This window comes from Anser anser, assembly GCF_964211835.1.
Source record: "Anser anser genome assembly, chromosome: 5".
Taxonomy (NCBI): domain Eukaryota; kingdom Metazoa; phylum Chordata; class Aves; order Anseriformes; family Anatidae; genus Anser; species Anser anser.
In genome coordinates this window covers 36,994,499-37,010,336 of record NC_139725.1, presented here as the reverse complement: position 1 = coordinate 37,010,336, position 15,838 = coordinate 36,994,499, and the positions used below count along the sequence as shown (strand labels likewise).

Here is a 15,838-nt window from a genome sequence, read left to right as displayed (position 1 = left end):
GGCGTGGGGGGCGTGGGGTGCCAGGCTGCCGCCCCGCCGCGGGGCAAGGGGGAGCGAGAGGCGGAGAGAGGCGGCGCAGGCAGACAGACAGGCAGGCAGGCAGACACACAGACAGAGCGGCGGGGAAGGGCGGCCGGTGCGGGGCGGGGGGCGGCACGGCCGGACGGACGGAGGGACGGCGGATGGCCCCGCCGCCCCGGCCCCGGCCCCGGCCCCGGCCCCGGCCCCGGCCCGGCCGCCTCCCGCCCCGCGCCGTTCTCTTCCGACGGGACCTCTCGGCGCTGCCCCGGGGCCGCGGCAGGTGACCGAACCCCCGGCGGCGGCAGCGCGGCCGCGGCATCGCCCGGCCCGGCGCCGTCGGGGCTCCGGTGTCCCCCCCCCCCCCACCGGCTCCCGGCGGAGCTCCCGGTGCGCGGCTGCCGGTGCGTATCGCTGCCGTTCTGCCGCCCGTGCCCGGTGGGCCCCGGCCCCGCGCCCTGGGTACCGGCCCCAGTCCCCCGGTACCGGCCCCAGTCCCCCGGGTACCGGCCCCAGTGCCCCGGGTACCGGCCCCAGTGCCCCGCCGCCCTCGCCCTGCGCAGCCCTCTCCTCCCGGCCCCGCGAGCGGCTGCTCGGGCAGGGCGCGAGGCTGCTGACAGCCGGCTCGTCTGCGAGCAACCTGCCCCGAGAGGAGGGACCCCGCTCCGGTGCCCGCCGGCCCTCTGGAAATGGAGGCTGCCGTCCCCGTCAGCGGGCCGGGGGCGCCGGGCTGGACCCTGGGGGCCGAGCACGGTGCGAAGCCCTCCTGCTCTGCCCGGCTGGGCAGCTATACCACCGGGGGGGTTCGTGGCCGGCGTGCTCAGGACACGCGGCCAGGACACACGGCCAGCCCCTTCCCCCTGCGACCCACAGCCCACAGCGTGCGGCGGCAGAGGTGAGCCTCGTGTCCCCTTTTTTGCAGGGAGAGGGGGATTCGCTCACGACGAGGGGCGCAGCCTTGTCTGCGCTGGCTCCCCCCAAAATCTTTGTGCGAAACAAAAGCACTGCACGGCAGCTGGGGAGCGCTTGAGAGGGCTGGGAGGCAGAAGGTGGCTTTGCTGGGGCTCATCCCCGCTCTGAAGCCTCCCCACTGCTCCGCACGGAGCAACCGCATCCCCGTGGCACCCCAAGCCCACCCCAGCCCTGAATGCAGGGACGCCCCCACCCCAAACCTGCCCGCCCTGGGCTCGGACAGAGCAACGTGTGGCACCGACACGCGGCTGAGCGCTCAGCACCCCCGGCGGGGCGGCACCGGGAGCGAAGCTGCTTGGGGTGAGGGGGCCGCCGGGCACTGCCCGGGGCTGCCGGGCCGGGGGGGGGGGGGGGGGGGGGGGAGGCGGCGGTGCTGCCCCAGCCCTGGCGCTCGGGGGGTCCGGGGGGGCTGCGCCCGGCTCCCCGCAGTGCCGGGGGGGGGTCCCCCGCCTCCCCCCAGCCGCCAGCGCGGGGCCGGCCTCCCCGTGCGCTCCACTCCCCCTGCCGCGGGCAGGGTGTCCGGTTTCCCCCCCGGCAATCGGCCCCCCCCCCAGCAGAGCCCGGCGGTTGGGAAAAGCCGCCTGCGGGTCCCCGGGGGCTGCCGGCAGCACCGCGGGGCTGATGGGAGCGGCGGCCGGCTCCGGGCCGACCCCGCGGCTCCCCCGGGGAGGGGGCGGGCGGGCGGGGGCCCCTGTTCCGGGGTCCCTATTTCGGGGGCCACGTGCCGGGCCCCGCCCCGCTCGCCCCGGGGAGCCGCAGCCCAGCCCCCCCCCCCCCCCCCAGGTCCACCCGGGGCCGAGACCCGGCGGCGTGGGCGAGGCCTTGCCCCTGCCCGGGGCTGCGTCACCGGCAGCGCCCCCGCCCCAGCCCCGGTGCCGCCGCCGCCTCCCACTGCCGACCTTTGCGGCGGGGCAGCCCGCCGGCCCCCGCAGCCCGCAGCACGCCGCCGGGGCCGCACCGGGCAGCGGGGGTGGGCGGGGGCTGCCCCGCGCCCCGGAGCCGAGCAGCCCCGCGCGGGGCAGGCTCCCGCCGGGCCCGGCCCCGGGGCAGAGCTGCGGGCGGCGCGGGGGGCCGGTGGCCCGAGGGCCGGCGGAGGGGAGCGCGGCCGGCGTCGCCCCACCCCTGCTCGTCGAGGCCCCATTGGCCGCGCGGCACGTCGCTCCGGCTGTCCTCCAATCCGCCGCGCCGCCCGCGCTCCGGCGTCCAATAGCGTGCCGGCCGGCCGGGAAGGGCCCGCCCCTTCGCGGGCCGCTGAGGAGCGGGGCGGAGCGGAGGGAGACGGGCGAAGGTCCCGCCCCCGGTCACGTGAAGGGCCGCGGCTCGCAGAGCGCCGCCGCGCCGTCACTCAGCCGCGCCAGCCAATCGGGCGGCCGCGGGGGGCGGGGCGGAGGCGGGCTGGCGTCCAATGGGAAGGCGGCGGGCGGGAGCGGGGCCGGTGGCGGCGGCGGCGCGGCGGGAGGGAGCGGCGGGGCCGCGCGGGCGGGGGGAGAGGGCCCGGCAGGTGGGGGGGCGGGGCGGGGGGCGGGGCCCGGCAGCCCCCCCGCCATGAAGTGCGTCATCGCCGGTAGCAACGTCAGAGGTGAGCCCGGGACCGGCACCGGGACCGGGGGGCGGGGGGGGGCTGGGGTGTTGGCGGTGACCGCCCCCCCCCCTCACCGCCCCGCTCCCGCAGCCCTGGGCCGCGCCGTGCACGCGCTGTCGCGCATCGGGGACGAGCTGTACCTGGAGCCCACCGGCAGCGGGGTACGGGGCTGCGCACCGGGACGGGGCCGTACCGGGGCTGGGGAGGGGCGGGGGGAGCCCCGAGCACCCCCCCCGCCCCCCTCGTCCCGGTGCAGGCCCGCCCGCTGACGGCCCGGTGCCGCCCCCGTGCCCCCCCCCAGCTGTCCCTGCGGGCCGCCAGCGCCTCGCGCTCCGCCTTCGCCTCCTTCCTCCTGGCGCCCCTCTTCTTCCAGCTGTACCAGCCCGGGCCCCCCGCCGCGCCCCCGCGCTGCAAGGTGCACATGAAGGTGAGCCAACCCCCCCCGGTACCCCCCCGGTATCCTCCCGGTACCCCCGGGGGCTGACGGCCGTGCTCTGCCCCCCCTGCCCCAGTCCTTCCTCGGCGTCTTCCGCTCGCTGCCCGCGCTGGAGAAGACGGTGGAGCGGTGCCTGGTGCTGCTGCGGCCCCGTGCCAGCCGCCTGGTGGTGCAGCTGCACTGCAAGTACGGTGAGTGGGGCACCGGGGGGCGGGCGGGGGGGGCCGCACCGGCCCCGCTGAGCCACCGTTCACCACCCCCCAGGCATCACCCGGACCCACAACCTGGCCTTCCAGGAGTGCGAGCGGCTGCAGGCCGTCTTCGACACGCAGCGCTGCGCCAGCAGCCTCTGCGCCCCGGCACGGTGAGGGCACCGGGGGGCTGCGGGGATACGTGGCGGGGGGGGGTGGGACACGAGGTGCTGAGCCCCCTCCCGCCCCGTGCCGCAGGGTGCTGGCGGAGGCTGTGGTCCACTTCCCGCAGACGCTGGCGGAGGTGACGCTGGGGGCCGGCCCCGGGGGCAGGATCAGCCTCCGCAGCTACGTGGAGGACGAGGCCGGTGAGCTGGGGGCCGGTGAGCTCGGGGCCGGGGGCTGACGGGGAGGTGCCTTCCCGCCCCGTGCCCCTGACGGCCTCCCCGCAGACCTGGGCAAGGCGATGGTGACGGAGCTGTGGCTGGCCCCGGACGAGTTCCAGGCGGTGGCTGTGGTCCCGGACTCCCGCATCACCTTCTGCCTCAAGGAATTTCGGGTGAGCGTGACCCGGGGGCCACCCCCAAACGTCCTCCCCCCTCACCCGCTCAGCTCTCACTCCATCTCGTCTCCGCCCAGGGAATCCTGACTTTCGCCGAGACCTCCAACTTGCCCCTCACCATCCACTACGACGCGCCCGGCAGGTAGGAGCAGCTGCCCTGGCCGCCCCGTGCTTGCCTGACCCCCCTGTGCTCAGGGCCTCTGTGCCCCCAGGCCGGCGATCTTCACCCTGGAAGACCCCCTGATGGAGGCACACCTGGTCCTGGCCACCCTCCTGGACCCCGAGAGCAGCTCCCAGCCCCCCGCAGCCAACGGGTAACCGCTGCCACCAGTAGGGACCAGAGTGAACGGCCCCCACGCCACCCCCGCTGACTCGCCGTCTCCCCATGCAGCATTTCCCACGCGCCTGCCCCGTCTGACGACTTCGCCGATGACCTCGAGTCCTACATGGTTGCCATGGAAACCGGCAGCTACGGGGAGGATTCGGGGGCACCCCCCAGCCCCACCTTCCCCCTGCGCACCCCTCGTCCCATAGAAAGCGACCCCCAGGAGGAGGAGGAGGAGGAGGAAGGAGCTGTGCCAGGGACGCCCCCTCACAAGAAGGTGGGGGACGGGCACGGATGTGTCGGGGGGCAGGGGATGGGCGCACTCCCCCCTGACACCTGCCTCTCCCCCCCCAGTTCCGCTCGCTGTTTTTCGGCTCGGTGATGACAGCGGGGGGGCCCAGCCCGACCCCCAACCAGGAGGTGCTGGCAGAGGACAGCGATGGCGAGTGCTGAGACCCCCGGTGCCCCCTGGCACCAGCCCTGGGGCCCTGCTGCGGCAGCTGGCACTGCCTGGGCACGCAGGTTGTGCTCCCCCGGATCCCCCCAGCCACAACACAAAGCACCCCCCCGCGACCCTTTACAAGTTTATTCCCAAAAAAGCCTCCTGCCCCCCCCTCCACTGCTGTCCCAGGGGTGGGCTGCCCCACTCACCCCGGTGGGCCCTGCCCCAGAGGGGGCTTTTGGTTCGGTGGAGGGTGGGGGGGGGGGCGGGATCTTACAAATAAAAAAACGAATGGAAAGAGGAGCGACCTGATGGGGGGGCCGGGCCCCGGGCCCCGGCGGCGGGTGCTCACTTCTTGGCTTTGGCAGAGTTGCGGGGAGGGGTGACGGGGCGTCCGGCGGGGTTCAGCCCGCTGAACTGCCCGTATTTGCCCTTGTTCTTGTCGGCCGGCTTCAGGATCTGGGGGTCAGGGGATGAGTGGGGGGCTGCAGGCGGCCGCCCCCCCACTTTCCCCACCTCCAGGCCCACCCGCCCACCCGCCCGAGCTGCAGCCCACCTGGAAGGAGCACATGAGGGTCTCATCCACGCTCATCATGGCGCCTGCGTTGTCGAACTCCCCGCAGTAGTTGGGCGCCGAGAAGAGGGTCACGAGCTGGCGCTTGGCGAAGAATTCGTAGCCGTCCTCCACCACCTGCGGGGCCTCGGGGCTCAGCTGGGGCATCCCCACTGCCCTGGGGCAGATATCCCCCCTGCGCCCTGCCTGCGATCCCCCCCGGGACAAATACCTTCCCTCCACAAGCTTACGGAGCCCCGCCACCCGCTGGGGCAACACCCCCGAGACCCCAAACGTCCCCTCTGGAGGGGAAACCCCCTGGAGACCCCTGCCTGTAGGGAGCCCGGGTGTGCCCAGAGCAAACACCCCAGAGCAAGAGCCAGGCACCCCTCCAACCTCCCCCAGCGGTACCTGGTGTGCCCGGCAGATGAGGTCCAGGTCGTGCTTGTGCAGGAACTTGGCCACCACCTCTGCCCCGAAGGTGAAGGAGACGCCGCGGTCGTTCTCGCCCCATCCCTGCACGTCCTTGTCCGGGTCGGACCAGAGCAGGTCGCACAGCAGCCCCTGGTCGGGCACGTCCGTGGGGCGCATGATCCGCCGGATCTGCTCCATCGACTGCAGGTCGGGAGACAGCCCTGCACGGGGCGGGCGGCGTCAGGCCCTGCCGGGGGGTAGCCCCCCTCCCTGGGACAGCCCCCCCCCCGGGACAGCCCCACGCCCCGGGGGCACCGTGCCCACCTCCGTGGCAGCAGAAGATCTTCTCGTCCACGATGGCGGCGATGGGCAAGCAGTTGAAGCAGTCGGTGAATGTCTTCCAGAGCTTGATGTTGTACCGCCGCTTGCCTGTGAAGCAGCGGCGTGGGTGCCAGGAGCCCCCCCACGGAGCCTCGCCAGCCCCGGCCCCGCTCCGGCTGCCCGCGGGACGTCACCGGGTGACGCAGCGTGGGCCTGGGACGGGGGCACGGGGCAGGCACGGGGCATCGCATCCCGGCAGAGAAGGTGCCGGTGGGGACGGGTGGCATGGGGGTGACAAGGGGGCTCCCGTTTGTCACAGAAACCGTAGACGGGGCCAAGCGTGGGATGGCACGGGGAAGACACGAGGCGAAGGCGGGCAGGGAAAGGTGGGTGGGATGGGGCTGGAGGGGGGCACGGCGGCGTCTCAGCACTCACACTCATCGTAGAAGCCGTAGATGCGGTTGATGCTGGCGCACTCGTGGTTGCCGCGCAGCAGGAAGAAGTTCTCGGGGTACTTGATCTTGTAGGCCAGCAGCAGGCAGATGGTCTCCAGGGACTGCTTGCCCCGGTCCACGTAGTCGCCCAGGAACAGGTAGTTGCTCTCGGGGGGGAAGCCGCCGTACTCGAAGAGGCGCAGCAGGTCGTAGTACTGCCCGTGGATGTCCCCTGGGGGGGGGGGGGGGGGCACAGCGCGGGGTGACGCCCGGCCCCGCCGCCCCCCCCCCGGTGCCCGCGGTGCCCCCGCCCCGTCCCGGTGCTCACCGCAGATCTTGAGGGGCGCCTCGAGCTCCAGCAGGATGGGCTGGCTCAGGAAGATCTCCCGCGACTTGAGGCACAGCCCGCGGATCTCGTTCTCCGTCAGCTGCACGTTCTTCCCGGGACGCGACCCTTGCACTGCGGGGGGGCGGCCGTCAGCGGGACCCCCCCCCCCGGTAACGGAGCCGGTAACGGAGCCGGTAAACGCCCCCAGACCCCGCCGTGCCCCCCCCACACCCCCGGACCGCCCGGCCCGGTACCCGCCCCCCTCTCCCCGGTCCCCTCAGGCCCACCCCCCGCCGGTCCCGGTCCCTCCCCGGAGCCGTTGCGGGGCCCGGAGGCCGCCGGGGCCCCGGGGCCGTTGGTGCCGCGGGCGGGGCCGTTGGCGGCGGCCCCGTGCCGGAGGGGGCGGCCGGGGGGGTCCCGTGGGGGCCGCTCACCCTCCAGGAGGCGGCTGATGATGGAGTCCAGGTTCAGCTTCTCGGTGTCCGCCATGGCCGCCGGACGCTGCGTCCCCGCGCGCCGCCCGCCCCGCCCCGCCCCGCCCGGCACCGGGAGCGGCCCGCGGGGACCCGGGGGGCGGCGCCGCAGCGCCCCCTGCCGGGCCGGAGGCCGCCGAGACGCGGAGCGGGGCGGCCGGCGGCGGGACGCCGGGGGGCAACCGGGACGGGGGACGAGGGACGGCGCCGGCGGGCACCGGGACACGGCGGGCACCGGGACGGGGGACGCGGGGCAGCACCGGGACACGGGGCGTGGGACGCGGGGCGGCACCGGGACACCGGGAGTCGGCGGGACGGGGGACACGGGAAGGCACCGGGGGGCACAGGGACACGGCGGGCACCGGGATAGGGGACGCGGGACAGCACAGGGGGCACCGGGACACCGGGGGTCAGCGGGACAGGGGACACGGGGCAGCACCGGGGGCACCGGGACACGGCGGGCACCGGGATAAGGGACGCGGGACAGCACCGGGGGCACCGGGACACGGCGGGCACCGGGATAGGGGACGCGGGACAGCACCGGAGGCACCGGGACACCGGGGGTCAGCGGGACAGGGGACACGGGGCAGTACCGGCGAGCACCGGGACACGGCGGGCACCGGGATAGGGGACACGGGAAGGCAGCGGGAGGGCACCGGGACGCGGGACGTAGGACAAGGGGCTGCACCGGGGGGCACGGAGACATAGCGGGGGCACCGGGACGGCACCGAGACGCTGGGACACGGGATAGGGGACACGGGACGGCACCGGGGAACATGGGGGGGACGCGGGAAGTGGGGCAAGAGGAAGCACCGGGGGACGTGGGGGGACACGGGGCAGCACCGGGGGGCAGCAAGACGTGCGTGGGTGGATGGGGGGGGGACAGCGGGGTAGGAGACACGGGACATAAGGCAGGGGGCAGCACGGGGGGCACGGAGACACCGGCGGGGCACCGGGACACTGGGACACGGCACAGCACCGGGGAGCATGGGGGGACACGGGACACGGTGGGCACCGGGGCGCCGGGGTGGGGACTTGGGTAGGTGACACGGGACAGCACCGGGGGACGTGAGGGAGACGGGATTTGGGATGGGCGACAGCACTGGGGGGCAGGGGGGACACGGACAGCCCCGGGGGTGCACCGCGGGGTGCACGGGACCGGGACATGTGACGGCACCGGGGGGCAGCGGGGCACCGGGACACGTGACAGGGGGCACGGGACAGCACCGGGGGGCACGGAGGCACCGGGACACGTGACGCGGGACACGGGACTGCACCGGGGGGGGGTCGGGGGGGGGCGCGGGGGGACAGGCGCAGCTCTGCCCCCGCCGCCCCGCTCCGTGCGTGCCCCGTGCCCGCACCCCCCGGTGCCCGCTCCCGCCCGGCGGGGCCGCGTCTCGGGGCTGTGCCGGTGCGGCCACGCGGGACCGTTGCCGGGAGGCTGTTGCCACCCCCGTGCCGCGGAGACTCCCGTGGGGGCCTCCGTGGGGAGCGGGGGAGACGGCGTGTGCCGCGCCGTGGGGCGCTGTGCCGTGCCGTGCCGTGCCGTGCCGTGCCGTGCCGTGCCGTGCCGTGCCACGCGTGCCCCCGGTGCCGTCCGCTCCCCGCGTGCCACGCGCGCCGCCAGCCCGGGCCGCGTGCCCGTGGCCCCCGTCCGTGACATTTCAGCCCCGCGGTGTCAGCTGCGCCGCTGTCCCCGGGCGACCCCCGGGTGCCCCAACCCCCGCTGGCCGCCTCCCCGCACCCCCCGCCCCCCGTCCCCGCCCCGCGCCCTCCCCCGGGGCCGCCCCGCCCGGGCTGGAGGCACCGCCGGTGCAGAACCGGGCACAGGGCTCTGCGGGCAGCGACAGCCGCGGGCACCGGCACCGCCACAGCGACCGCCGGTGGGTGCCGGGGGGGGGGGGCTGCGTGTGCGCTGTGCACGCGTGTGCGGGGACTTGCGCACGTGTGTCCACGCGTGTCCGTGCGTGGCGTGCTCAGAGCGCTGCGGGGACGGGGACGGCGACAGCGCGAGCAGCTGCCGCGCTAAGCCGGGGGACGTGCGGCGCCGCATCTCCGCCGCGCTGGGGACAGGCGACAGGCAACAGGCGACAGGGGCCGGGTGGCAGCCGGGGACAATGGGGCTCTGTGCCGCCCGCCGTGCCCGCCGCCTAATCCGGGGCACGGGGCCGGGCCCCGGTTGGGGGGGGTGTGGGCGCGGGGCTTTAAGGGCTCCGAGCGCGCCCCCGGCTCCAGCGGGGCGCTGTCCTGGGGGCAGGCATCCATCCACGCGCGACCGCGGGCCCCGCGCAGGTACCGCGGCGAAAGGGCTCGCCGGGGGGCGGGGAGGGGGCGTCCCGCCACCGGGGTCGCCCCCGTCGCGTGGACACCGTCCAGGGCCCCCCCGTGGGGTCCGCGGCTGTCCGTGCTGGCCGGGGGACGCCCGTGCCTCAGTTTCCCCCCGCGCCAGAGCCGCTGGGCTGGGGCACCCGGGGGGGGGGGGCGTGCCCGGGCCCACAGCCCCAGGGCACCTTGGCACCGGGCGCAGGGGGGTCCCCGGTGGGGCTGAGCTGACGCCGGATTAGGATAATCCCTGCCGGGGCTCAGCCGGAGCTGCCCCAGTCAGCAGGGCTGGCACCGAGGGGTGCGGGGGGGGGGGGGGGGGGAGAAGGGACACCGGGGCTGGCACCGAGGGGACCCCAGGACACCCCGGGGGTCCCTGCCGAACTCGGCTGACTCAGCCCCTCTGTCTTTTGCAGCCCCCCGACGCCAGGATGGTGAGTGGTCCCGGGAGCGTCCAGGCGGGGGGGGCTCTTCCCGGCGGGGCTCGGCGGTACCGGGCACTCGGCGTGGCAGTGCCGTGCCCACCCGCCGCGTGACCCCGCGGGGACAAGGGGACGCTTTGTCTGGGAGCTGGCACTGCCCTGCTGTCCCCAAGGCGGTGGCTCCGTGCCTGGGCACCCCCACAGCCCCCCAACCCCCTTGCCCCGTGCTGCGGCACTGCCCCGTGCCTGCCCCATGCTGCCCTGAACCCCACGCCCGCCCCATCGCCCCCACGCCAGCTCCATCGCCCCCGTGCTCGCCCCTCATCTGTCCCACTGCTGGCCCCATCCCTGCCCCTGTCTGTGCCCCGTGGCAACCCCCACGGCAGCCACCCGGTTCCAGCCCCGGCTGTGCCCCACGGCAGCTCTCAGTGGACCAGGTCAGCGTGGAGCAGCCGCTGAGCCCGAAGGAGCAGGAGTGGGCAGGGCCGGAGGCACTGTGCCCGGGCTGGCTGGACGAGGAGGTGTCTGATGGCGAGGTCCCCGAGGACACCGGGGACCCCGACTCAGCCACCCATGGCTACGAGTTGCTGCAGAGTGCCCTGCGCCAGGAGGGGCTGCCCCTCACCGTGGACCACACCAAGGAGCCCCGCACGGGTACTGGGCATGGGGGTCACGGGGGCTGGGAGCTGGGGACACAGCGCCAGGCTGTGTCCTGGCACTGGGGTGCCAGAGACGGGGTGGCAGTGGGGTCCCATGCCTGCTGACCACCACCTCGCTGGCAGGATTCGGTCCACTGGACATGACTGTCTGCATCCTGGGCTCCCCTACCGCCTTCCTGCCCATCCTGCTGGAGGGTGGCTCCCGCTGCCCAGGTGCGTACGGCCCCCAGTCCCCCATAACGGGCAGCCACGAGCTCCCCCCACGTCCCACCCAGGGTGGGTGCCCAGCACAGGGGGCACAGCCACTGCCCACACCCCTGCCCACCCGCAGGTGCCATGGTGCTGTGCCTCTCACCCACCTGGGCCAGCCGGGTGCCCTCGGAGACGTCCCCAGGCGCCTGGTCACTGCTGCTCTCCCAGGGAGTCTCCTTCGAGGCGGGGGGCCACAGCACCCTGGAGGTGTTTGTGCCCCCCCGGAGGGCCACCTACGTGACGGGCACCTTCAGCCCCGGGACTGAGAGCAGCTGGGTGGGCGAGCTGGCCCGCGACCTCGACTGTCCCATGGGGGGCTCGGTGCCACTGGCGCAGTGGCTGGAGGACCCGGTGGCCACCCGCCGGGTGCTGGCTGCCCGTGCTGGCCTGCTCGTGCCCCCCACCCTGGCCTTTGTCCTGGGAACGGAGGGGGCCCTGCCTGAGGACCCCGCACCCCCTGGGGTGCGCCTGGTGCGGCTGGAGGACCCCCAGGGCCAGGAGAGCCTGGTGCGGGAGGAAGTGGGCGCCTTCCTGGGGGGCACTGCCATGAAGCCCTACAGCCAGGTGGGCACTGGGTGGCACCGCGGGCTGGGTGGGGGGCTGTGGGGCTGGGGCGTGGGGGCAGGGAGCAGCAGCGGGACACTCGGGGGCGGCTGTGGGGTGCCAGTCACAAGCACCGAGTGGTGGCGCGGCTTGGTGGGACGGCCACGGGGTGGTGGTGGGAGCGGGTGGCAGGGGGCGAGGGGTGCTGTGGCGAGGTGGCAGGGGGTGACACCACGCTGCATGCAGGTGGCGGTGCGGCCGGCAGGGTGGCGGTGGCGTGGGACAGGCACTCGCAGCACCCACGGGAAGGCGGAGGGGGCGGCGGTGGCGGCGGCGGTGGTGGCCCGGCTGAGTGGGCTGCAGGAGGAGGAGAGCGTCCTGCTGGAGGCCCTGGTGCCCACCACCCGCCTGCCCGCGCCCCCCCCACGTAAGACCCCCCCTCGGGCGCCCACCACCCCCGGGGGGGGAGAGGGGCGGGAAGGGCCCCCTGGAGCTCCCACCGTCCCTGGGAAGGGCCCCCTGAAGCTCCCATGGTCGCTGTCAGCCTCATGTCCAAACCCTGGGGTGGGGGCCACCCCGGACCCTTGCAGCCCCCTAGGGAGGAGGGGGAGGTGACTGCCCTGGCCCCCTCCTGTCCCCTGAGCTGGGGGGCAGTGCCCATCATAAGGGGGCAGGTGGGGAGGCGGGGGGACCGTCCTTGGCCCCCCACCATCCCAGGGGGCTGGGGGTGGCCGTGGTGGTGGTGGTGCCACACTGGGCTGCCCTGCGACCGGGGGTGGGTTGGGGGGGGGGGCGGCTGGGCCCCCTCCCCACGTTCCTGTCCTCGGGCTGCGGCGCGTCCCTGCCCTGTCCCTCGCCCCCCAGGCAGCGCAGCCCCGCGGCTGCCCGTGGCCCTGCGCATCTGCACCGTCGTCTGCCGGTCCTGGGGGGACCGGCCCCAGCTCTGCCAGGTACGGCCCGGGCGCGAGGGTGGGGGTGCCACACCCTTGGGTGGGGTCGGGAACCCCCCCCCCCCGTTCATGTGGCCCCTGTGCTTGGCGGTGGGTGCAGCAGGGTGGGGGTGACCGCGAGCTGTGGGGTGTCGGCACCTGGTGGCTCTGGGCGTCCCCGGGGGTGGCCCATGTCCCCGTGCCGGTGGCGGCGTGTCCCCACAGGTGGCATGCGGCATGGGGCGCGCGGAGGCGCCGGTACGGCATGGGGCGGCGCTGCCCCTGGGCCTGGACTCCAGCCTGCAGCAGTGGGGCCTGGCGGACCCGGGGCACCGGCAGGCACTGGCGGAGCGGCTGCGGGGGGCTGCTGAGGACGCCATGGCCGCCCTCCTGGCCGCTGAAGCCGAGCTGAGCCCCGCACAGCGTGGTGGCGCCCGCGCCCGCACCGACATCCTTGGTGAGCACCAGCCCCTGGGGGTGCTCCTGCAGGGGCAGGGGGAGGGCAGCCCTGGGGTGCTGAGTGCGCCGTTCCCACCGTGTCCCCCAGGTGTGGATTTCCTGCTGTCATGTGTGGATGACACCCTGGAGCTGGTGGCCCTGTCTGCCAACTGCCAGCGGTGCTTGGAGACCTGCCTGCTGGCTGAGGCCATGGGGCGCGACGTGGGGGAGCCTGCTGGTGACCTGCCCCGGCTGCTGGCAGAAGCCCTGCTCCACCGGGCACAGTGCCACCTGGTAGAGGGCAAGGACATCCTACTCATCGGGGCCGGCGGCGTCAGCAAGAGTTTCGTTTGGGAAGCAGCCCGCGAATATGGCTTGAGGGTAAGGAGGAAATGGGGCTGTCAGTAGGTTCCAGAGTGAACACCGGTCACCGCCCCGCAGGCAGCAGCTGCGCTGCAGCAGTGCTCGCACTGCGGGTGGTCTCCGACCTGCTCTCCTTCTGCATGGGCTGAGGGGGGCGGCGTGGGGCCGGGGGTGGGCACCCGTCCCCCGTCCCCATACCACAGTGATGCCCGTGTGGTGGCTGCGCAGATCCACCTGGTGGAGTCGGACCCGGAGCACTTTGCGGCGGGGCTGGTGCAGACCTTCCTGCCCTACGACAGCCGGGAGCACCAGCGCGACGAGGAGCACGCTGAGCGGGTGGTGGAGATGGTGCGCGCCCGGGACCTGCGGCCCCACGCCTGCCTCTCCTACTGGGACGACTGCGTGGTGCTGGCGGCGCTGGTGTGCCAGCGGCTGGGGCTGCGCGGCAGCCCGCCCGCTGCCGTCCGCCTGGCCAAGCAGAAGAGCCGGACCCACCAGCACCTGCAGTGCTGCCGCCGTGGCCGCCCGCCACCCGCCGCCTTCGCCGTGCCCTGCCGGCGGCTGCGCAGCCACGGGGACGTGGAGCGGGCGGCGGGTGTCGTCCCCTTCCCCGCCGTGGCCAAGCTGGAGTTCGGGGCGGGCGGCGTGGGCGTGCGGCTGGTGGAGAGCGCCCGGCAGTGCCACGCGCACGCCGCCCGGCTGTGGCGCGACCTGCGTGCCGACACCGACTACCCGGGCATCGGGCTGGGCTGGGGCAACGCCATGCTGCTGATGGAGTACGTGCCGGGCACCGAGCACGACGTCGACCTGGTGCTGTTCGAGGGGCGGCTGCTGGGCGCCTGGGTGTCGGACAACGGCCCCACGCGCCTGCCCGCCTTCCTGGAGACGGCGGCCGTGCTGCCCTCCTGCCTGCCCGCCGACCGGCAGGCCCAGCTGGTGCGGGCGGCCCTGCAGTGCTGCCGGGCCTGCGGGCTGCTCGACGGCGTCTTCAACGTGGAGCTGAAGCTGGGCCCCGGCGGCCCGCGCCTGCTGGAGATCAACCCGCGCATGGGCGGCTTCTACCTGCGCGACTGGATCCGCGCCGTCTACGGCCCCGACCTGCTGCTGGCGGCCGTGCTGGTGGCGCTGGGGCTGCCGCCTGTGCTGCCCGCCCGCCCCGCGCCCCGCGCCCACCTGGCGGGCGTCATGTGCCTGGCCTCCGAGCACGGCCCGGCGCTGCGCCACGGCGGGCTGGCGGCCCTGCAGGGCCTGCAGCGGCGCGGGCTGGTGCGGCTCAACCCGCTCTTCGAGGAGGCGGGCGGCCAGTACGAGGAGCCCTGCCTGAGCGTGGCCTGCGCCGGGGGCAGCCCAGCCGAGGCCTGCGGGCGCCTGCTGGGGCTCTGCCAGGCGCTGGGCATCGACTCGCCACGCTACCCCGTCGACCATTTCCTCTCCCACTTCAAATAGCCCCGGCGGGGAGCGGGGCGGGGGGGTGGCGCAGAGGTCCTGACCCACGGCCCTGCCTGCCCGGCCCCCGGCGCCCCCCGGCTCCCCCCGGCCCCCCGACGTGCCCCCTTCTCCACCACCTCCTCCCCCTGAGCCCTCCCTGGGCCTTGTCACCCGTGTTGCTCGCTCCCCGTGGCACGGGGACAGAGCCCAGGGGGAGTCCTGAGACCCCTGCCCAGCCATCCCTGTGCTGTCCCCAGGGGAGGCATGGAGGGGGCCCCCTCGTTAACGAGCCGATGGTAATGGGGTGGCCCCCATGGCACCCATGCCACTCCACAATGGCAGTAGGACCAGCCAGCACAGGGAGACCCCGCAATAACAGAGCACAGGGAGGTCCCACAATAATGAACCAGCGTGGGGAGACCCTACGATAAATGAGCATGGGGAGACCCTGCAATAGCAGATGAACATGGGGAAACCCTACAATAACAGACCGGCATGGGGAGACCCTGTGAGGAAACACCATCACTGGGTAGACCCTACAATAACAAACCAGAGTGAGGGAGACCCTGCCATAACAAACGTGGGGAGACTCTCCCATGACACACGGCCCTGGGAAGGGTCCACGAGGACAAGCTGGGCCCTCAGGAAATGCCGTGTGACAACGCAGTGTGTAATAGCCACTGCTGCCCTGTCACCCCTCGTCACCATCGAGTGGTCTGACAGCAACAGATGCCACAGTAACAGCAGCAACCCTACAATAACACAGCCCATGTAGCACCCGAGACCCCCCAGTAACAGCAGCGATCCTACAATAACACAGCTTGAGTAGTCGTGTAGTGCCCAAGACCCCCCTTACTGGGGGGGAATAGTGACCCTAAAAAACCACACAGCCCGTGTAGCACCTGAGACCCCCCAGTAACAGCAGTGACCCTACAATAACACACAGCCCACGCAGTGCCCTAGGCCCCCAGTAGCAGCAGTGACCCTACAATAACAGCCCATGTAGCACCCAAGACCCCCCAGTAACAGCAGTGACCCTACAATAACACAGCCCATGTAGCGCCCTAGACCCCTGGTAACAGCAGTGACCCTACAATAACACACAGCCCACGCAGTGCCCAAGACCCCCCGGTAGCAGCAGTGACCCTACAACAACGCACAGCCAACATAGTGCCCAAGACCCCCCAGTAACAGCAGTGACCCTACAATAACACACAGCCCATGCAGTGCCCTAGACCCCAGTAACAGCAGTGACCCTACAATAACACACAGCCCATGCAGTGCCCTAGACCCCAGTAACAGCAGTGACCCTACAATAACACAGCCCATGTAGCACCCAAGACCCCCCCGGTAACAGCAGCGACCCTACAATAACACAGCCCACGCAGTGCCCTAGACCCCCCAATAAAGGCTGTGGAGCACCGGGGCCGT

At 74.1% G+C, this 15,838-nt stretch overlaps 3 protein-coding genes across 5 annotated transcripts; 2 read left to right on the top strand and 1 right to left on the bottom strand.

Moving 5' to 3' along the window:
• The first annotated feature begins 2,080 nt into the window (after nt 1-2,080).
• Nucleotides 2,081-4,826, top strand: RAD9A (RAD9 checkpoint clamp component A). Of its 3 annotated transcripts, none has more exons than XM_083838964.1 (11): nt 2,081-2,569; nt 2,663-2,733; nt 2,874-2,999; nt 3,085-3,199; nt 3,273-3,372; nt 3,458-3,582; nt 3,652-3,758; nt 3,839-3,903; nt 3,974-4,075; nt 4,153-4,363; nt 4,441-4,826. In XM_083838964.1, the coding sequence occupies exons 1-11, from the start codon at nt 2,536-2,538 to the stop codon at nt 4,537-4,539; spliced, it is 1,155 nt and encodes a 384-aa protein (XP_083695090.1). In that variant the 5' UTR covers nt 2,081-2,535; the 3' UTR covers nt 4,540-4,826. The 3 variants fall into 3 exon arrangements, with proteins under 3 accessions (XP_083695090.1, XP_083695091.1, XP_083695092.1); XM_083838965.1 differs by having other exon boundaries at nt 2,412-2,569; nt 3,458-3,567; XM_083838966.1 differs by lacking the exon at nt 2,663-2,733 and having other exon boundaries at nt 2,562-2,569.
• On the bottom strand, nt 4,658-7,149 carry PPP1CA (protein phosphatase 1 catalytic subunit alpha). The gene is made up of 7 exons (XM_083838967.1): nt 7,013-7,149; nt 6,579-6,710; nt 6,252-6,482; nt 5,820-5,924; nt 5,493-5,716; nt 5,085-5,219; nt 4,658-4,987 (listed from the first exon to the last, which is right to left on the bottom strand). Exons 1-7 carry the CDS (start codon nt 7,065-7,067, stop codon nt 4,877-4,879), a joined length of 993 nt encoding a protein of 330 aa, XP_083695093.1. The 5' UTR covers nt 7,068-7,149; the 3' UTR covers nt 4,658-4,876.
• A 1,656-nt stretch (nt 7,150-8,805) lies between these two features.
• On the top strand, nt 8,806-15,833 carry CARNS1 (carnosine synthase 1). Its single transcript, XM_083837121.1, has 10 exons — nt 8,806-8,934; nt 9,790-9,807; nt 10,218-10,449; nt 10,578-10,667; nt 10,786-11,270; nt 11,496-11,676; nt 12,114-12,199; nt 12,404-12,635; nt 12,726-12,997; nt 13,208-15,833. The coding sequence occupies exons 2-10, from the start codon at nt 9,805-9,807 to the stop codon at nt 14,423-14,425; spliced, it is 2,799 nt and encodes a 932-aa protein (XP_083693247.1). The 5' UTR covers nt 8,806-8,934; nt 9,790-9,804; the 3' UTR covers nt 14,426-15,833.
• Nucleotides 15,834-15,838: the final 5 nt, after the last annotated feature.